Raw genomic sequence first — 20,702 nt, 5'->3', positions numbered from 1 at the left:
TAGACTCTGTATATTAGTTTGGAAGCTACTCCAGGCACCATCAGTGTTTTTTGTCTCTAGCAGGTATGTTCTACAACGATTAGTGGGAGTGTTTAAAACACTGCAGAAGAAGTTAATAGCATTTTATGTGTCTGCTGACTGTTGACATTATACTCCATGCATTTTCATGTTGTTTAATTTTTGTGTTTGTAATTCCAAAAAACTTCTGTAATAAGATAAATGTGTGGGAAATTATTGATTTGTTAGTGCTCTCTAGCAAGTACACATAATGTTATCCACTCTTTAAACTGAGAATTTCTAGGTATTTTAATTGAACGCAATTACTTAATAAGTAAAAGTAACAACTGGAAGAAATTTTTTTCTTCTTAAGACAAGGTTACAAACAGAGTCTTTTTTTAATGTACTATGTAGTGTCATGAAGTAATACATACAGGGATCATTTTTAGCCCTGTGCTACATATCAGACATCATTTATTTGTGGCTTGCTTGCAAATACTGACTATATATTTAGCGTCCTCTTCAGCAGGGCACCTCCATCTGTAGGATGTTAAGTACATGCTGTGGACATGTGGCTGCAATATAAAACATGCCCATTCTTCACTTGTTGGGAAGGGCATGGTTATGTCAGCATCCTAACTTGATACCAGTTTGGGGACATTGTCATCTATCAGGCTAATGGTTACATAATCATTAATATTCATAGATACAAAGGCAGTGTTCCTCTAATTAGTAAAAGTTCCAATTTGCTCAGTAAGAACAAACTTCAGTTTGAATCCCCATATTCCCTATGAGCCCTGTCTTGGAGCTGGAGGCTGGAGCTGCACGAATGGAGCTAATTGTCTGGTTACTTCTCCTGCCATTTAGGGAAAGGTCTGCCTGGGGATGAGTCCTGAACAGTACCATAAGCATTAGTAATTTGCTAGATGGAAAACAAGGGACCTGTGTTCAAACACTCGGGAGTTTCTGCTGACTAGCACCCTGGTTGCAGTCCCTGGGTAGAAGGTGAAAGAGGGTAAAGAAAGGGGTAAGGGCCCTCAGGAGGCTGCAAGTTCCTTCAGTGAACTGGTGAAGAGCTTTGCTGTAGAACATGCCATCATCGAGGGCTTTTTCTTTCCCTCTTCAGCTCAGCTTATGATACCAAAACAAGACAGAAGGTGGCAGTGAAAAAGCTTTCAAGACCTTTTCAATCACTTATCCATGCCCGGAGGACCTACCGGGAGCTTCGGCTACTTAAGCACATGAAGCATGAGAATGTAAGTGGAGAGTGAGTTCTTCCCTTTGGATTGACCTTACAAAAGTTTACAATATAAGCTTAATTTCAGTTAGGTACAGTCTTTTTCTAAAAGGTGTATGCAACTGTCTAGCTACCCAAGATACCTGGACCTAGACACCTGAGGTGTCATGAAGTCACTGACCTTAGAAGCTTTCAGCAACATGCTGCATTTTTATTTTAAAAATATCTAATTAAATCTTGAAGGTGAGGTTAAAGAAACTCCAAACAAGTCATTGTACTCTTCTCTAATAAAGTAATAAAAGTATTCTATTCACTACTGTTGAAACATCTTGAAACATCAGCCCAGGGAATAAGAAAGACCCCACACCTCAAACCTGCTTTTGCTGAATGTGGATGCTGTTGAGAAATTAGGGACAGATTACTCGTGTTGCAACTGACAACAGTGTAACAGCTAAATGGAAGACAGTAGACCTTCAGATCCCACATAACCAAGTACTGGTCTAGGTTTATGTGGTAAACAGTTGATTTCAGTGGAGCATCCATTTGCTTAAAGGTAGCTTGATGACTCGAAGCCTGAATAAATACAGTTGATTGAAAAATATCCTGGAGAAAGATTAAAAAAGTTAACAAAAAGAAACCAAGAAAACTCATGAAGGTGTGCATAATCTAAAGTATAACAATTGTATAAGGCATGTATCAGCTTTTCTGTAATGAGACATTACTTCTTCTGCCTTTATTTTTTTATAATCTTTGTAATTAAGATTGTAATTAAGATGGCTGAGGTGATACCTTTATAGACACCTACTATGTCAGTTTTCAGTATGACCATATGTCATATTTTTGTAAGTTTCATCCTGAAAATGTTGAACACTGTCAATACAGATCACATGTCGCTTTACAGGTTTGTAAAAATAAAATGTCACTTCTTTCCCCTTCTTTCACCTTACAGGTTATAGGACTGCTCGATGTTTTTACACCTGCAACATCAATAGAAAACTTTAATGAAGTGTAAGTAAATTTTTTTTAATCATTCTGACTACTTACTAAGTAAGTGAATACCATTCTGCTTTTAGAAAGGAGGAACATACATTTCTAAATGACTTTCAGCTACAGTCAGCTTTGTAAAAATCTTTTTACAACTTTTCCACAAAAGAGGAGGCAGGGAGATAGACCTCATTTTTGTACTTTTCCAAATGAAAATTTAAATTATTTAAATTAGATTAAAGGTATATGGTAAATGATTTAATGCTGCATAAATACCAATATACTTAAAACCTTTTCACTTCAACTGTGTGTTTGTAAACTGTGGATTATTTGTTCATACATAGATGGCAGAGTTCAGGAATGCAGGAAAGCATTCTGTTAGTTAACTGAGACAAGGTAAATTCAGGCTAGATGCCTGGCTAACCTAAAACCAGGTATATTTTGGTATGACTCAAACATATGATTTCCTTTTGGTTTATGTAATTTTATAATCACTTAAGTAAACAATTTAGCAGAAGTAATAATAATTAACATGTTTTTGTCTCTGTGGAAATTAGTGAGCAAACCCCTTTGACTCTGGGGCAAAATTACACAAATGGGAATTGGGTATGAAAGATGCATACTTTTATTCCAGCACTGTACTTGGAAAAGAATCAATGTTTCTGCAAAATTTGTCAGAAAATAAAACTTCCAGTGGGAACAGATAGGGAAGTTACACAAAAAACACTCTTATTTCTTCCACTCTAATATTTCCTTCCATCATCAGATAGATATTCCAGGCCTTGCAGGTCCTGTAGTTTTGGTGGCTCAGGCTGCCACTTTGATGTTGGGTGAGGCTTCCTCTTCATCAAAAAATATGTTGCATGTATCACTACTGTAGTGTGTCATGGAGAAAACAGAGATAAAAGCTTCTAATATACTGCAAGGATTTTTCTTTTTAATTATATTAAGTTTCATGGTAGTGATTGCATTATTAGAACTCACAGCTGATTTAAAGGATATAAAATATATTAGTAGACAGTGGCATAGGAATTTCCATGGCCTGTGTGGATACTTTTCCCGAAGAATTTACTGTATGTTTTTTTTCCCACTTCTGTATTTTCACAGATATCTTGTGACAAATTTAATGGGTGCTGACCTGAATAACATTGTGAAGTGCCAGAAGTTAACAGATGATCATATACAGTTTCTCATCTACCAGTTACTTCGAGGTCTTAAGGTACTGTCTGAGTCAGCAATCTAAATGTTGCAAGGACTGGATGGTTGCAATGAGCATACTTAAATGCTTTTTTTTCTTTGTTAATGTCTTAAAAGTGCGCAAATAGCAATCATTTATCAATTATCAGATAATTTTTCTAACCAGAAATAAACATCCAAGCCTACCAATGTTTACATGGGCAATACATGTGAATACTCCCCTTGAAAGTTAACTTTAGATCAGTGTCTATTTCAGTTCCTATTGCAGGACAATAAGATGCTATATAATGTCTCAAAAATTCTGAAGAATATGAAATGGATAAAGAACAATATGGAAAGTAACTCACATTTGTGCTTTGAAAGACATGAGGCTTTTTGAAAAACCACAGTCCTGATTTTTGTAGAGAGTGTCACGTGGGTGAAGAGTTAACCAAGTTAGTTGGGTCCTGTGGGAAATACTGGGGAATAGAAATTTATCCCAGCAATGTTCGATGCTGCACACATCTTTTAGTTTTAGTCTGCCTGTAAAGTCGTTATTTCCTTTAATCATATCAGTTAAAATTTATACACTTTAATAACACAGATGATTGGCAATGAATCTACAGCAACATTTTTTTCCAAAAGAATCAAAATTTTGCTGATGTTTAATATGTGTCTATAAACAGAAGATGTAGGTAATGCTTCCCGTTACTAGGTGCTAAGATTTTTCTCAGACCAATATGGATTTTCCCAAGATAAAAGCAAAGAGAAGAGAGAGGTCAGCAGCTTTACTAGCTAACTTAACAGTAATTGATATTTTAGACATGGAAAATAATATGTGTTTGAAAGCAAGCCATGGTAAATACTGGCTCTGAAATGTACTTATTACATGATTTTCAGCAAGTCACCTTGTGCCTGAGACAGTAATTCTTATTCTTGCATGCAGGTTCCATCCCTTTAAGTACAGATTTTAGTGACTAAAAATTGCACAACTGAGCCCTTAATTGCTTTGTCTCATTTACATTAGTTAATAGCTTAATTAGGAAGATGGATTCTGGCATTAATTATCCTGCTTGTGGTTTTGAATATAAGTCTATGTTGTGTCAGAGATAAATAATAGTAAGAATTGTGCTCTAAGTGAATATTAATTTCAGAAATGCATTCAGGTGCATTTCTGGCTCTGTTTCAAAGGGGAGAGTTTGCTGGTGGCTCCTCCCGTCTGGAATTGAAATTCTCATTAAATTCTCATGTCTCATTAGCAAAAGAACATTTGATCCTGTGTATGACTGCTAGGTGGCACCAGGAGGGGCTGCTGTGGTTGTCTCAGCAGAGCAGGGACACGGTTCCTTCTCTTGATAGCACTGTATCGGCTTCCTCTTCATTCAGCTGCTGTGAGGAACACTGAGAGGTGGCCCTGCCTTCTCATAAACTGCTCTTAGGTCTGGAACATGAAGAATGCCCTTGTGTTCTTTTGGGTTTTCCCAGTTGCTATAGAGTTTTTGTGTATAATCCTTCTCCCAAAAAAGGTGAATTCACCTCTAGAGAATAGAAGGCCCTGCTTATGCTGGTTGATAAGATCATAGATAAACTTGCTGTTAATCCTAACTAGAGAACAATAGGCAATGACAGAGTAAGCTGTTCTAATTTTTTTATTTTAAATGTTCTATGTAAAATAGCAGACCCACAAAATAGCCACTGAAATACCACTTTAAAAGTGGACCTGAAGTAATGCTGTGGCTTAGGTGGATATTTTGGTCACTGACCTGTCCCGGAGTGTAGGTGTGGCTGCTTTCACCCACATCACAGTATGGGAAGGTGACTTATGTCCTGTAGGAGTCAACCATGCTGCTCCCTAGGCCACTGATTTCACTAGCCACTAGCTGATCAACATCCAGGGAAGGCTGGAACAAATTCCAAATTGGTAAGGGACTTTATAGAGAAGAATCACTGTGAGTGCTGCCTTTCGTGATAGAATCTAGTCTTCATGGTTACTGTGAAATACAGAGCTGTGTTTCATGTCAGGTACATTCAGGCAATGTGTGTATTTGTGATTGTAACATGTGTGGGAGCCGACCATAGGACAGTTATAGAGACAAATTCTAATAATAATGGAGAAAAGTAGAGCATGGAAGAAGGCCTTTGAACCTATCCTTTGTTTGCAATTAACCTTTATAAGCCTTAAGTTGATTTAGGAGCATTTGAATTAAAGCTTTATGGATGTTGTTTTTTTGACAGGAACTTTCTGCTTGTAGTTAAGCCTTAAAGAGTTTTGCAATAATAACCTTTTGAAGTGTAATTTTAGAATATTGTGTGTAGTAAGGATCTTCGAAACTATAGCTTTAGAATATATAAAAAGGAAACATGCAGCTTGAAAAGGAAGATGAACATCAACTCAAAGATTAATAGTTTTGACCAAGGGAAGCTGGACATCACTGTTATGAGATTTATAGTCATTGCAATCAAAAGGTGGATCCATATCTGGAGATTGAGCCTCACCATCTGGGAGACTTATTTCGGAAACCGAACCACCACCACCTGGGATACTCCTTTTTCTGGGATACATCCTGAGAAAAACTAAATCACAATAAAGTGTAGAATTGTGATGTAAAAATTGGGAATAGAAACTGCTGATAAGTAAAAATTGGGAATAGAAACTGCTGAGAAAGCTTATGAGTGCCCCTATAAATACCTGTAAGCCCCAAATATCGGCGTGCAGCTGGAGGGAAAACTGCCTCCACTGTACCCCACTGTATTGCTCATACTTTACCATATTAATTAATAAATTGATTGTTGCTTGAATATTGGCCTAGTCAAGCTTCTCATTTAAAACATTACCTTTCTTGAAATATCCAATTCTGGATAAGACAAAAGAGGGAGGTTTTGAAGTTTGAGATACTTCTGATCTGTAAACATGGTATGACGTAAATATTTTCTGTATGTAAAACAGTCAGTCTCAGAAGCAAAAAAACAAGACAAGGCTTTGACCTCCCTTCACCTCTAACTTCAAATCTTACCCTTTTTGTTTTGTTTTGTTTCACAGTATATTCACTCAGCTGGAATCATCCATCGGGTGAGTTCAGTCTTTGAGGTAATGAAAATAAATGGAGTGTGTCCCTCTGCATCAAATATGTTGCTAAGACATAGTTACAATATAATTTAAAAGGCTGAAGTAGTACTGTACTAACTCTGTGTTCTGCTACAGGACCTGAAGCCCAGTAACCTAGCTGTAAATGAAGACTGTGAATTGAGGGTGGGTATCATGCTGTTGTCACAGTGTTGTAAAAACTCTCACTATGACAGTTTTCTAAGAGAATGTTTGTTACCATTGTTATGGCTCATTCCATTAATTTCAACTGTTTGCTACTTGCCCATTTCTGTGAACATGTGTTTTTTCCCCAAATGTTAATTTAATATGAATACAGGTATCTTTGCAAAATCCCTATGTACCCCACAGATACTACATAGATAATATTTTGGCCTCTGAGTGAGCACTTAACAGAGTATATCTTGAGAGTCTGGCCTGTGATATGTATCTGCATCTGCCATGTATAGATGAAGCCTTGTAACAACTTTCATTTTTTGTATCTATAGAACATCCAAGCTAAATTAAACAACGGTGGCAACAAATATACCAGTATTACCAGTTACAGGCAGTAAGACAGACGAACAGAAAACGCCAACCAACCAAAAAGAACCCTATAATCCTTGCTTCCCTAATGCTATTTTGATGTACACCTCTATATAAATACAACTCTTGGTGTGTCTGTGTGATATGATACTATGTAAGCATGAGACTCTGGAGAAGGAAAAGATGTCTTGTAGCTTTCTAAGCCTTTAAGCTTAAGAATGAGAAGTTAAACGTTTCTCCATGACAGCCAGAAACATCTTTATTCCTGTTTCTAAGACTCTGATGTAATCACTTTATCCCAGCTGCAAGGGATTTAAGAAAAGACTCCAAAAGCCACAAGATCAGCAAAAAGCCACAATAATGAGTAAGAGCAGTGCAGTTAGGTTCTTGCACTAATCTGGATCTGTGGTGAGAAAGTGTAGTTCCTGTTTGATTTAATGACACTTGCAGATGCTCAGCAAGTTTCATGATTATCTCTCTAATGTCTTCATGCATGTATGTTCAGCATCTGTGAAATTTTGTGGGTCATCTGTGTTTGATCACATACTTTAAAATGTCTACTATATTTTTGTACTGGAAGTAAAGGAGACTTTTTCTGGTTTTTTTCTATTATTGTGAAATCTGTGCAGCTCCCTGTCTAGCATTTGTTACACTGCTCTCTGCTTTGTTTGTATTTATAGCTTTACTTCCTGAAATTATTTTTACTAGGACAAACTAGTGGATATTTCCAAGTACTAACAAAAAGGAAATAGAAGCAAAAAAAAAGGAAAGTGTGTGTGTGTATGCACATTTGGTGGAAGGGATCAGCTCTTAAGGAAAAATATTGCCAAAATCCTTATAAAAATAAGGGCATTAGTGTTTGAGTTTCACGCCATTATTTGTGCTTGTTTGCCTCATACATTTTTCTTCGCTTACTTAAGAAATAAATTATGCTTTTCAATTGTACTGGAAGTAAAGATGCTAATTATTTATATCTTAATATTTTTCTTTAGGCTTTTTATATCTTTTAATTGGATTATAACTGAGGAATTTTGAATTATACTCTTGAAATTTTCTTATTCCCTGTGAAAAGGATTAGCCATCAGCTTAATAAATAATCCTGGATCTCATCACAGGAGATACTCAATGACCTAACTCACATTTCTATGTGAAGAGATGCTGGCTAGCTCAGGTGACTGAGGACTGGGGCTCAGATGGTACCCTTTCAAGGCAGTGTCTTGTAGAGCTAGGGTGGGACATAGACTAACCAGAGAACAGAACGGAAAGCCAGGAAATGAGCTGGGAATGTTCAGTTCAAATAACTTCCCATCAATGTAAACTTAGCAAGGGAAAGCATCTGGAGGGGAACACTTTGCAATAGAGCCTCTGTGTACACAAAGAGAGGTCGTTTGTTTTGGTCTTCAAGTTCTACTGAAAACAAATGGAGTGTGATTTAAATTTACATTGTTACACAGGATATACGTTTCTCACCTAGTGGCATCAGGATAATGTGTGATTTGAGTAGATGCTTAGACATAAGAAAATAAGAAATTCTGCACATTTGTTATCAGCTTATTTGGTCTTTAAATGGCCACTGGCACTTGCTGTTAGCGTTTTACACAAACATTCCCAGCTGATAATAATATTTCATTTTTTATAGCAACAGTGTTTATTTTTAGTAAATTAATGTCAGTGGAAAATTGAACCCCAGGCAAAATATAAAGTCTGCCTTGGAGAACAAAGCACCAGGTTCATTACAGTGGAAATATCTTTATGCAGCACCAGAGGCTGCATGGATACAGCAGGGAGAGCAGATGAGCTCATCTGCAGAGTGCTGCTGTTTTACTTCACCGATAGCAAGGGACTACAGAAAACTCAGTAACGAGGAATGGGAAAATCAGGACCTATACCAAAAGTGAAAGGGGTTTTAAAAAATTATTATTTTATTTTTATTCTGTAGATTTTAGACTTTGGTTTAGCTCGTCAAACTGATGATGAAATGACTGGATATGTTGCAACAAGATGGTACAGAGCTCCAGAAATTATGTTAAACTGGATGCACTACAATCAAACAGGTAAACTGTGAAGGCTTGTATTTTGCTACAGCTGGGTGTAGTGATAGTTTTAAACCAAGAAGCAGCTGTGTTTAAGGATCTCTTTGATTCATTGTGCACATTTCTGTCTCTGTTTTTTGGCAGTTGACATATGGTCGGTTGGATGTATCATGGCAGAGCTATTGAAGGGAAAGGCTCTATTTCCAGGAAATGATTGTATCCTTAATATAAAACTTAAAATTGAGCTAAAAAAATACTCTCTAATTTTCCCTTTTTTTTTTTTTTCCCTAAGGACTTGAGTATTTCTGTGCACATGGTTTTGAGGTAACAAACTTGTAAAAGAATAAACAATTTGCTAATCTTTCAGTTCAGTGTATATGACAACTGAATATGAGACCCATTGGTAAGATAAAAACCAGTAACAGATGTTCCTATACAACAAAAAGTTGCATTTATTCTTTTGTGTATTTGTATTTAAATAATAACCTAGTTACAGCAGGATAGATTTCTTCCATGTGTGGATCTTATTGAAATAACATACGCTAAAACTGAAGCTGAGTAAAAGCATCATTTTTTCATCAGCTAATATGATTTAACAAAATAGAAATGCTTTTAGGCTGAAAGTTCTGGAAAATGCAAATGAGTTAACTTTTAAATTATAAGTGAATTAATAGCTCTGTTGTTTCCTGTTATATTAAAAGAAGCCAATCGTTCCAGAAATGCCACAAGAGCAACAAAGCCTTTCTTTTCTGCAGCGCTGTGCTGTGGTTCCTGATGGAGCATCAGGGATTTCAATTGGCGTTTCCTGTGCTGGCAGGAGCAAAAACGGGATGTTTCTGAGGAGAGCAGTAAAATAATAAAAGAAAACTGAAGAAAAACACATAATAAGGAATGAGGAACCAACTGCATCAAGCTTTTATTATGAGAAACAAGAGCACATTCTTCTGTACTGAATATTGACATTTCTTGTTACTCTGAGACCCCTCCAAAATCAAACACTTCTGCTAATACTAAGCTGTTGCTGGGTGCAAAGCATTATGAAATTAGAATTGCCTGAAATAATCTTAAGAGAGCTGAGACCAAGTCTCTCCACTGACCTTTCTGACCTTTCTGTTGTGCTCAGCATCATTAGGCTCTATTGTAACCAGGCATTCTCCAGGTATGTCATCATAAGGAGATGACTTGTCCTCAGACTGTTTGATTACATGATATGTGTTATTTGAAAAAATGAATATATATAGAAATAGGATTTTTTTTGTTATAAAATACTGTCTACAACTCTGTGATTATATCAATTTAAATAAAGCCATAAAACAATCTTAAGTCTCTATAAAAAATATAATATACGTTACAGGTCCTAGGTGACAATGAAAAATTAACATTTTCAAAGGTCTTCATCTTGAGACATATATAAAACAAATTTTTAAAGGCATCAAATGATAACTTTTCACTTGCCAGTCTTCAGATTTGAAATTTAGGCCTATGAGCCTAAAATAGCCTATCATATTAAACTGATGTTTAGAAATCCCTCAGATCACTGAAACATAAATATGCTATTAATATTAAGCTGAAGAATGTATTAAATTGGGAACTAGGACAGAAAAGCAATATTTTTCATGCAGCTGACATAACCTGACAAGTTAATATAGTACAGTAGAGAATTTGGTACTCCAGGACTAGGCTTAAGCAGGTATGAATTGATAGCCTTCCATGAGCGTAAGAGACGGTCCTAGCGGATCATGACAATGAGCTGTGATGGAATTGTCTTGCTGAATGGTTTTAAGCATCTTAGTTACATGCATGGAAGCTCAGTAACTGTCTAAACCCAGAAGGACTGTGTGCTGTTCATTTCCCTGAAATTATGCAGATATCGATCAACTGAAGAGAATAATGGAAGTTGTGGGCACGCCCAGTTCGGAACTTCTGAAGAAGATATCATCAGAACATGTGAGTTCACAGCTTCATTCAGTTAACTGACTTTCTGTCATCCCTTCTCTAGCTGGCATTGTGTGTCACTGCCTGTGGTACGCGGACGCTGATTTGGAAATGAGCAAATTATCTCTGGTTTTTACTGCTAGAATGCCACCATTCAAAAAATACGATTTTGGAGGCATCCAGATGCCTTGACTGTCACCTGGATAAATTTTGATACTTGTTCTCCTGTACTCTGTTTTTGCAAAGTGTTAAGAAATTAGTCCCAATGATCTTTTAAAGTGCTTATAATTAAATTATTCTTATAATTTAAAAAATTAAAACTGATGCTCAGCTCAGAGCATTATATTGTCACTATTAAATCTGTAGCAATAATAGAATAGTCTCTGTAATTTGTATGCTTTCTGTTGTTGTAAGGTTTCTAAACAGAGATGTATCCAAATCAAAAAATGTGTGCTCTGCATGAGTGCTCTATTTAGATCCCTAATTTGAAAATCATATTTATTCATCTTTCTAAGTGCTTGCGTGAGGTCTAAATTCTTGATAGTATTTGTCATTAAGAGTGGGCTTTTTAACTTTCCATGTGACTTCTTTAAATAGTAATCTAGTAAATGACCAATTTCCCCTAATTTCTCTGCTAAAGTGGCACTTAAAATATTCATTGTAAGCAGTAACTGTGGATAGCCAGCTGAGGAATGAGATGTAGTATTGTTTGATAAAGGCAGCTGATGGGCACAGTGTAAGAGTTCAGATAAACACCAGCACACAGATACCTCCTAAGCTGCAGCTCTTTTCTTAAACCTCTTCTGTATACACCTCAGACTAATACCAATGGCTATTCTCAGCTTGTGTATATATTGATGGGTTTCCTTTGACCTTGCTAATGAATACACTAGCGGGTTAAGTAAGCAGGAGCAGTAGGAGAGTCAGAGCAGCCCTGTATTTCTGGAAGGTCCAAGTATAATGAAACCTCATCATCACAGGCCACTACACAGTCCCAAAGTTATTGGGTACCCAGCACCTAGGAATGGCTGGGGCAGGAGGCTAACTAAGCATCCGTCCTTTTGCCAGGACGTTCATCAACCAACAAATCTCAGTCTGTGCTGTCCTAAGCATAGGTCCTTGTAGAGTGTCATTGGTCCTTTTGTAGCCTTCATGCGCTGTTAAGATCCTACAGGTTTTGCTGTAACCCATTCTCGGTAGTACATACAAATGTGTTATTTTCCCACAACTAGTGAGCTTTCTGATTGTGAGAGGAACACCTTAAATACTCACTGGAAATAGTATGTGCTTTGTTCTTTTAATTTCTTGTGCCTCAGAGCACAGCTCAGTCAGGTACAAGAATCCTGAAACTATTTTATTTGGGCTAATTATACCTTTAGAGCATAGGCAGAACACAAAAACCAGGTTAATGAACACGAGTGCTGCTAGATCACCTCTGGGCAGCTGCTGCCTGATTAGAGGAGCAATGTCAAAAGAGATGCATACCTTGCTTGGAGGTAATTGCCAGCTGCAAGGGAGTTTCTTCATTCTAGTTCTTCTTTACCATGTAGTTTGGCCTTATTGTTTAGGCATTTCTTAATGCAGCTTGCAGACATGGACAATTTTTTAACATTCCTGTAACAGCATTGTCAGAGATTTGCTGAAATGCCAAGTCTATTTTCAATTATAAGTAGAGGATTAAAGAACTGGAAGCTAAAAGATCAACCTCCTTGGATGCTTCAGCACAAGTTACTGAGGTGTTTGGGAGTGTTTCATGTTAATATGAGTTTAAATGGTAATTGTATTTCAGAATAATTTAAACATTGGAATTCTCCTGGTCCGATTTCTGCAGTGACTATATAAGCAGCGGACACAGGCTAGTAAGTGCACTTGGATAGGTCTCTTTTGTTTTCAAAGGATTTCTGGGCAAGGTTGGAGGTAATTTTCACTGCATGTTGTTCAGTCATGGTAGGATTAGTTGTTGATTAGTTGCTGTTTTCCATAGGCCAAGGATGCTTAGTTAGCCTTTTACACACAGTGTCCTTCTAATAGGACTACTAAATCCTGAGAGACATCTGTGAAACACAAACATGTTTTAAAAGGGTCAGGGTTTGTCCAAAGACCAGCTGAGGTTTTTTATGGATTTAGAGAATAGCCACCTGCTTCTTTTTTGACAATTCCTTTTCAGAATTCCCCGTTCTGTCTGATCCAAGTATGCAACCTCTTCTCTTGCCAACCTATCTACCTCAGCCTAAAAATTTGTACTCATGTACAGTCAGGCTGACATTTGTGGATATCCAGGCAGGCTTTTACTAGCTGAGTTTGGATTAACCTTTCACAGCCACAGTGAAAAGGCAAGCTCTTAAATTCTCTTAAACATCTGAAAATCTGTTCACATGGAGCATCCGAATTTGTTCTTTGGTTAGTGAAGCTGCATCTCACCAGAGAAGAGAGAGGAGGGAAGGCTGCAGATTGAATGATACCACTTTGATGAGGGTAACTGAAAGATGATTTAGGCTGCAGTTTCTGATTGAGCATTACATGCATGTGTTCTCTGGGGATATACTGCAATGAACCAGTAAGCACAGGGAAAAACTAAAGTGCTAACACTCAAGCCTTAAACCAAAATGTACTCTCTTGCTTATTGTTCAGTATACAAGAGTGAGTGTTTGAAACAAGGTCATACATTGTGGTTTTATGTAAAGAGGATTTCCCAAGTAAGAAACACAAAAAATATGTCTGGTTTTTTAGAGTTGATGTGGTTACTGTTGAGCAAAATTTAACCCTTATCATAAATATATTAACTTATTTCTAGGCAAGAAAATACATTGAATCTCTTCCACATATGCCTCAGCAGGATTTGAAAGCAGTGTTTCGTGGTGCCAATCCATTAGGTAAGACAATCAGACTGACACAGATAAATGTTTCACTAAGTTAGGGACTCAAGCGTTCCTTGTGTTCTTTGCTATATGATCCCATATAATAATAATCAGACCAGTGCAAAAAGCATTGCTTAACCTTTCATCCTGAGACTGTTTTCCTGCCTTGAAGCCTGTGTCTTTTTGTTTCTGATGGAGATTACTGGAACCTTCTAAAGGGAAATGGTCCATGGATGAAAAGCAAAAGCCAGCTGTAGATAGCAGAAATAGATAAAAATATCATGGGGTCTAGATTAGAGACATCATTTCTGGCTCAAGAAGGCCATGAGCTGTAAATTGCTGGCAAGCAGAAGAATATTCCAGGAAGTATAGCTGTTTGAATGACCCTTTGGAGTATTATTTCCTAGGAATATATGAGCCATTGTTGGACACAGGATACTGGGCTAAGGCAGACCTTTGATCTGATCCTGTATAATTGTTTTTCTGTATAATCAATTGGTTCTGCCTGTGCAAAAGAATTGTTTCTGTGAACTTTTTCTTGTGACATAAAAAGAAGACATTTGAGTCATCAGAGTCATCTTACTGCAGTACCAGGTCAGTTCCATCAAGTCCACATTATAGGAAAGTATTGTGAGTTTAAATGGTTTGAATTCATTTTGTGTATTAATACAAATTTTATTCTTACAAATACAAGTAGTTCAGAACACTTTCATATTAAAAAAATGGGAATTATTTGCCTGAAGTACATGAGAGCATGCTATGTATTAATAACAAAAAGGCAAATTAATCCCAGTGTTTATATGAAAGCAGTAAAAAAAATAGTATTTTAAATAGTTATGATAAAATCTCCATTAAAAACACTAATTTCAGCCATAAAACTCTCTCTTATTTCTAGTATACTTCAAATGTAAACTTTAAACATATTTTGTTTATATGGGTCCTGTGAAGTTGCTTTGGGGTTTTCATCTGATTGTTTCATTGGTGCAGCTTGTTAGAAGTGTAATCTCACACTTTATTATTCACAAGTTACTTAGCTTGGTCCTGATCATTGCAAACTTACACAAGAAGCACAACACATGATATTACCTTATAAGCACATACAGTTCTTTTTAGAATTAAGTCCTTGGATATCTGAAGAAGTGAATCAGATCTCCATTTGACTATACTGAACCTTTGTGCATGCCACAAGCAAACCAGAAACTTCCTTCAGCTCTCTTTTGTCCTTGCAGTACAAAATCTTCAAAATTTACTTGTTGTGTTGCCTAAATTTTGCCAGTAATATTAGTTCTGTTTAAGGTGAGTGAGAATAGATGGTCTCTTCTGGCTTTGAACTGCATTTCTGGTTTTGCCTTAGCTGTAGATCTTCTTGAGAAGATGCTGATCTTGGACAGCGATAAAAGGATCACTGCGTCGGAAGCGCTTGCGCATCCCTACTTTGTGCAGTATCACGATCCGGATGATGAACCTGAGGCCGAGCTGTACGACGAGTCCATAGAGAACAAGGAGCGAACCATAGATGAATGGAAAGGTATCAGAACTGCATGCACTGCTTAAGACATGTAGCAGAAGAAAGCCTTACTTAAATAACGGTTTTCATCCATTTCTAGCCAGAGGAATTTAAACTTTTAAGCCTCAGGCAAACAAGTTCCTATATGTGCTTGTGGGAGTGGACAGGCAGAAAAGCTTATATTTCCTCTCTGGATTTTGCCCACTCCCCCCCTTCTATCATCCCCTTGCTAAATTCCCTGTAGCAGTGAAAGCTTAATGAAAAGCTGATGCTAGCTACCAGGTAATTGCACATTCTGTTTTGCTTTTAGTTTTCTAGGTCAGATCCCCAGCTGAAGTAACTGTCCTGGGGGAAGTGACACTACTTGGGATTCTGGTCTATTTCTGACCAGAACCAGAAAGTATTATCCACATAGATCTGTATTTTGTTAATAATTCTTTAGATAGCAAAGGGAATTTGGATTAATAACTATACCATGCTATTGGCCTTGTTTGAGATGATAGTTGATTTTACTTGGGAGTGACACCCCAAAACCTTTCTTTGATAAATACTGCAACAACCTTCCATGTTTGCAACACAATCATATTGCACTGCAGTATCACGGAAGTAAGGTGGCTCAACATTAGACTGCAAGTGCACTGAAAAGTACAGGCTAATTTCACCACTGTATAATGAGGATATATTATTCTAAAAATTCCTTACTAGAAATTTTAAATTGAGAATAATGTTGTAGAAAACTAATTGTTTCTGTTTATCAATAAAGGTCTTTCCTTGGCTTAGGATGAAATATGTCTTCCATAAAATAAATGTTCTTTTGTTTCTCTTTGTATTTTCTCTAACTTTTACTTGGGAAAGTTTTGATAAAAATGTATTATCATAGTGGTTAGGTTTATGATGAAGAATACTCTCATTACTTGCTCATGCCCATCCACTTGTGCCATGTTTTATCCTGGGCATTACAGGGGAGAAAGCAGACTGTCTACAGCAAATGTGTCTTAAAAAAAGATAATAGTGGGGCTATGGCTCTCTCTGTAATAAATCAACCTTCTAGAGCCCTGGAAAGGCTTTTGTAGAAACTGACTGTCAGTACAAACAAGGTGAATTGACTGGCATTGCTTACTCCTTACACATGGTCTCCTTTGCAAAACCTGGCAGCCTACAGCAGCACCCATACGTCTTGTTTGTTGAGAGCTGCCTTCATTTGCTGCTGTACTTAGGAGAGGATGATTTTATTTTCTGCTGCTTTTTCAGTTGCCTGAGTCTTTAACAGGAAAGTTTAACAATTTCTGAGTCATGAAGCAGATTTCTGTTTGTGATGAAACTCCATTGAAATTATTTCAGCAACAATCCTAACAGCTTAACACTTCCTAAAACTGAAATGAGGACATGAAGGTGAAATCTCTTGGAAGGGTAGCATCATATTAATCATTGCATTTTTCATGTATAATTTTTTACATCGTTGACCTTGATGGAACTACAGGTCCAATTCCTTCCTTATTCAGGTTTAAAAAAAGGTGTGAGAGAAAAATCTCCAAACTCACACAGCAGGTTTGCTGCATTTCCTTCTTCCCTCTGGCCGTATTTTTATCTTGGGGAATAAACTTTTTATTTTCAAGTACAGCATGTGCCACATTTAAGTAAGATAACATAAAATGTTTGTAGTGTTGATGAAATGTTGACCCAATTTCTCGAGATGTTGTTGGCATGTTTCTGCTCTTTTTCTGTTCAAGTTAAAAATCAGTGGTGCCTGATCTCAAGAGACTGAGCACCAAAGTAAAATGAGATTTCAGACACTTTGTCATATATATTATGCACTTCAGAGTTTTTTTGGCCTCCATTGTACGCTGCTGAGGTTCACAACCCAAGATCATAGATTTCTTACTGACATGTTTAATCAATTAGAAAATATTTCAAAATTTTAGAGGCCAACAGTATGCTATTCAGAGTTGAATGCTATACATTCTCTCCTTAGATGTTGCCCCAGTTGCACATCTCTGCTGAGTAGGTGCAGTGAGAAGTGGGTAAAAAGCTTCATGAACATAAACCACACAGCCAGTAAGAATAATTTCTGATACAGTTCCTGGTGTCCAATTTGTGAGGATGCTGGCTTCTGCAAGTTCAGTCAGCTGTAGCTGCTCCCTGGCTGCCTGTAATTCTATGTAATAGTCATAAGTCAGTCACTCAAAGTCAACTAACAAATCCTCCAATGCCTGCAGTTCTGCACACAGAATTTCCTTCAGAGAAATCCCTCGCTGAAACTGTACACAGTGGTCCAGCCAGCACAACCAGAGCATAAGCAAGATTCAGTCCCAAGATTTTTTACATACTTTAGAGGAGTCCTAGGTACACTTGCAAGCATAGCAGCTGTCTCAGATAGAGTTACTTAATAAAAAAGCTAATAGGCATGAGTTTGATATGATTTAAACATTACTGTTTGGAAAACAGAACCTGAAGTAATGCCATAACCTGAAGTTAGCCATATGCAAACAGGATGTGGTCCTTAAAAAGCAGCATCTAATTTGAGAAAATACAAAATACTGACAACATATTCCATTAATGTCCAGGGCAGAAAACAGGACTTGACTCTTAGCATGAAAAGATAAAGGGTTATTCCCAAAGCAGGGTAACATAGCAAGTAACACATTTTTCTAGCTATTGATGAACATAGAATTTCCTGATGAAAGCTGTTACATGCTTCTAATACAAAAATAAAATTTTTTTAGAGTACCATAAAATTGTCAGCTACACTAAAACATTAAAAAAAAAAAACCCAACCAACCAGGATCCCGAGGAATTAGCACAGAATTACAAATGATATATAATTGAAGGCAACTGACTGAGAGATGATAAAGAATGTTCTCCACAGTTAAAAGTGCACATTTAAAAACCTATCTAGGTACTTTTAAAGATTGCATTTTCCATTACATATTGTCATTTATTACATTCTGGCAGGTCATCTGACAGTGTAATTGATGTTTTCATTTCAGGGCCTGTGCGTTTTACTAATTAGTTGAAGGGGACAGTCATGTTGTACAATAACAGTATTTGTGAGTGTAATTTGTAATCTGAGGTTAAGAGGAGGATTCCTAGTGAATTCAGTCTATTTTTGGATCTGGATGCTAGAGGCTGGAAATACAAACTACAGGTCACATGTATCTGTAGAACTGTTTTATCTGGAATATTTTTCTTTTGGAGAAAATATCACCTAATTCTTCTCTCTCCTTACACCCCCTCTACAGAACTTACCTATGAAGAAGTGAATAGCTTTAAACCACCCGACCTAAAAATGGACAGCCTGGAGATAGAACAGTGAATACAGGCAGCTCTGTCTTGCCTTGCTGCACTATGAAGACTGTTAAAATATAACCATACAATTTAACCTGTGGTCAGGCATAGATTTTACTATCCAAAGATTTTGGAGGAGATGTGGAAAAACAGATGCATTAAACAGAAGCCAGATGTTGTCTGGATTGGGTGGGGGTGTTTTTGCCTTGTAAAATGAATGTATTCCCAACTCACAAAGGGTGGTAAAGAACTGCTTCATTCTGACAAAATTATGCACTGAGTTCTGTCAAGCTGTGTGTTCTGCATGTTTCATTTTATCAGTTGTATTGCCAAAATAAAGGTGACCTTTTAAATTAATTTTAAAATTGTACATTTAAAGCATGAATGTATACAAACATAAACAAGAAGTCCATACAAGCAATCCTTTTTCTTTTGGTGGCATTTTATCTGTCTGTTTTCGTACTATTTATAGTTAGTGCCTTTATGAAGAGAGGGCGTGGTAGTGAGATAGACAGAATATGCATATGTAGTCATATCTGTGGTGGTCTTACACATGTACTGGATGTCTCTCAAACAATCTTAACACCAGTTGAAAGTCAGTAAAAATAAATTTTTCTCTTCTCTTGCCATTCAAGTGTCTGTTCTCATTATTTTCCACATCTATTTTTTAATCTGCACAATACCCATTTGTAAGACAGTTTTACTTCCTGATGGTATTCCCCACCATGCCATTGCTAGACTGTTGGTGAATTTGCCTGGGTTTACAGGAAGGTGCCTTAAAGGTACTGCAGCAGAGCTCTGTAGACTTCTGCAAGCTTCAGCAAAGGCTGTCACAGATGGCAGCACAGGAGTGCTCAGTTCAGTTCACAGCTTTGAGTTAAATACCCCACATTGTCTTATTTTTCTTCACAAAACCCTTGGGAAAGTAATCTAATAATTGCCATTGGGAAGACATGACAAAGCAAGGAGATTCAAGAATTTGACACATTCTCATTGGAGTTTCTTTTTAAGCAAAATTTTAAAGGTTTTTCGACTCTGAAAAGCTGCAAAATTAAATTTAAAAATTGCAGGATACAAATGATACCAAGATTTTTTAAATAATCAAATTTATCTGATTCCTCCATTATACTGCATACAGGAAAATAATCTGCATAATAATGTAACAGGAACATCCTTTTGGCACAAGGCCTCTTGTATTGTATTGCCTGTATCTTTGTACACACTTGTGATTCACAGCTGTTTAATATTTAATTTGTGTCTTGTTCTTGCTTTGTCAGAGTATTATTTTAGAGGTGGCTTTTTATAATATTTAGTTTTTCTGAAACTTTTGTCATTAATATTCAATTGTATAGCAGTTATATAAGGTAATGGATTCTACTGCATTTACTTTCCTCTGTATTTTTTCTATGTAAAAAGAAAGGCTTTTTCTAAATAAACAGATTTAAAAAAAAATCAAGTCCAAGAACTTTGCTTTTTTCAAAAATAGAAATAGGCATTCCATCTAGAAAATATGTTTCTAATTTATGGACTAAGTGATAGATTGTTTTGGCAATGTTGACCGGTTATCCAATACTTGCATCCAGTTTTGAAATGCAGCCATTTGTATTCAACTTTCCCCAGGGCATGTTAATCTGAAAGTAAATGCCTGCCTGGATTTCTTGTGACTCCATTGAAGTGCTGTCAGCCATTGTTACTTTGGCTTCCTGTGAAGCTGGATGAGGCTTGTAATGATCATGAAATGACTGAATTTCATGCTAAAATAGGTGAAAAAGTTCTAAATATTTTAAACTATTTGTTTAACTACATAATGAAAATATTCACTCAGTCATATCTTAAACATTTTTTTAATTTGTTTGACAGTTAAAAGTAACTCAGTGCTTTATTTTCTCTGAAATCTGATATTGAGTTTACAAGTCTATTTGACAGCTCCATTTCAGTTGGAAGGACAAAGATGAAATAAAGAGATTTCACAAGAGCTTTTTGTGTCCCACAATAATTAATTTATTATGGGGTTTGTCCCTTCATTTGTTAAAGCTGGTTCCCCAGCTCTGAGGGTGGCCAT

General features: G+C 36.7%; 1 protein-coding gene across 1 annotated transcript in view; it reads left to right on the top strand.

Annotated features, from left to right (window-relative positions):
* The window catches only part of MAPK11 (mitogen-activated protein kinase 11), a 30,719-nt gene extending 11,172 nt beyond the window's left edge, over window positions 1-19,547 (top strand). Inside the window, exons 2-12 of the mRNA XM_084205679.1 lie at window positions 1,124-1,253; window positions 2,184-2,242; window positions 3,326-3,437; window positions 6,435-6,464; window positions 6,597-6,644; window positions 8,962-9,076; window positions 9,200-9,271; window positions 10,923-11,002; window positions 13,785-13,863; window positions 15,203-15,376; window positions 18,595-19,547. Of these exons, the coding sequence (XP_084061805.1) occupies window positions 1,124-1,253; window positions 2,184-2,242; window positions 3,326-3,437; window positions 6,435-6,464; window positions 6,597-6,644; window positions 8,962-9,076; window positions 9,200-9,271; window positions 10,923-11,002; window positions 13,785-13,863; window positions 15,203-15,376; window positions 18,595-18,668 (973 nt within the window). The 3' untranslated portion in view covers window positions 18,669-19,547. The remainder of the gene's footprint in view (window positions 1-1,123; window positions 1,254-2,183; window positions 2,243-3,325; window positions 3,438-6,434; window positions 6,465-6,596; window positions 6,645-8,961; window positions 9,077-9,199; window positions 9,272-10,922; window positions 11,003-13,784; window positions 13,864-15,202; window positions 15,377-18,594) is intronic.
* The last annotated feature ends 1,155 nt before the right edge of the window (window positions 19,548-20,702 follow it).

Source organism: Fringilla coelebs (genome assembly GCF_963513975.1).
Source record: "Fringilla coelebs genome assembly, chromosome: 5".
Classification (NCBI taxonomy): Eukaryota; Metazoa; Chordata; class Aves; order Passeriformes; family Fringillidae; genus Fringilla; species Fringilla coelebs.
Note: the sequence above shows the minus strand (reverse complement) of the source record. Positions and strands in the feature narration are given on the sequence as shown.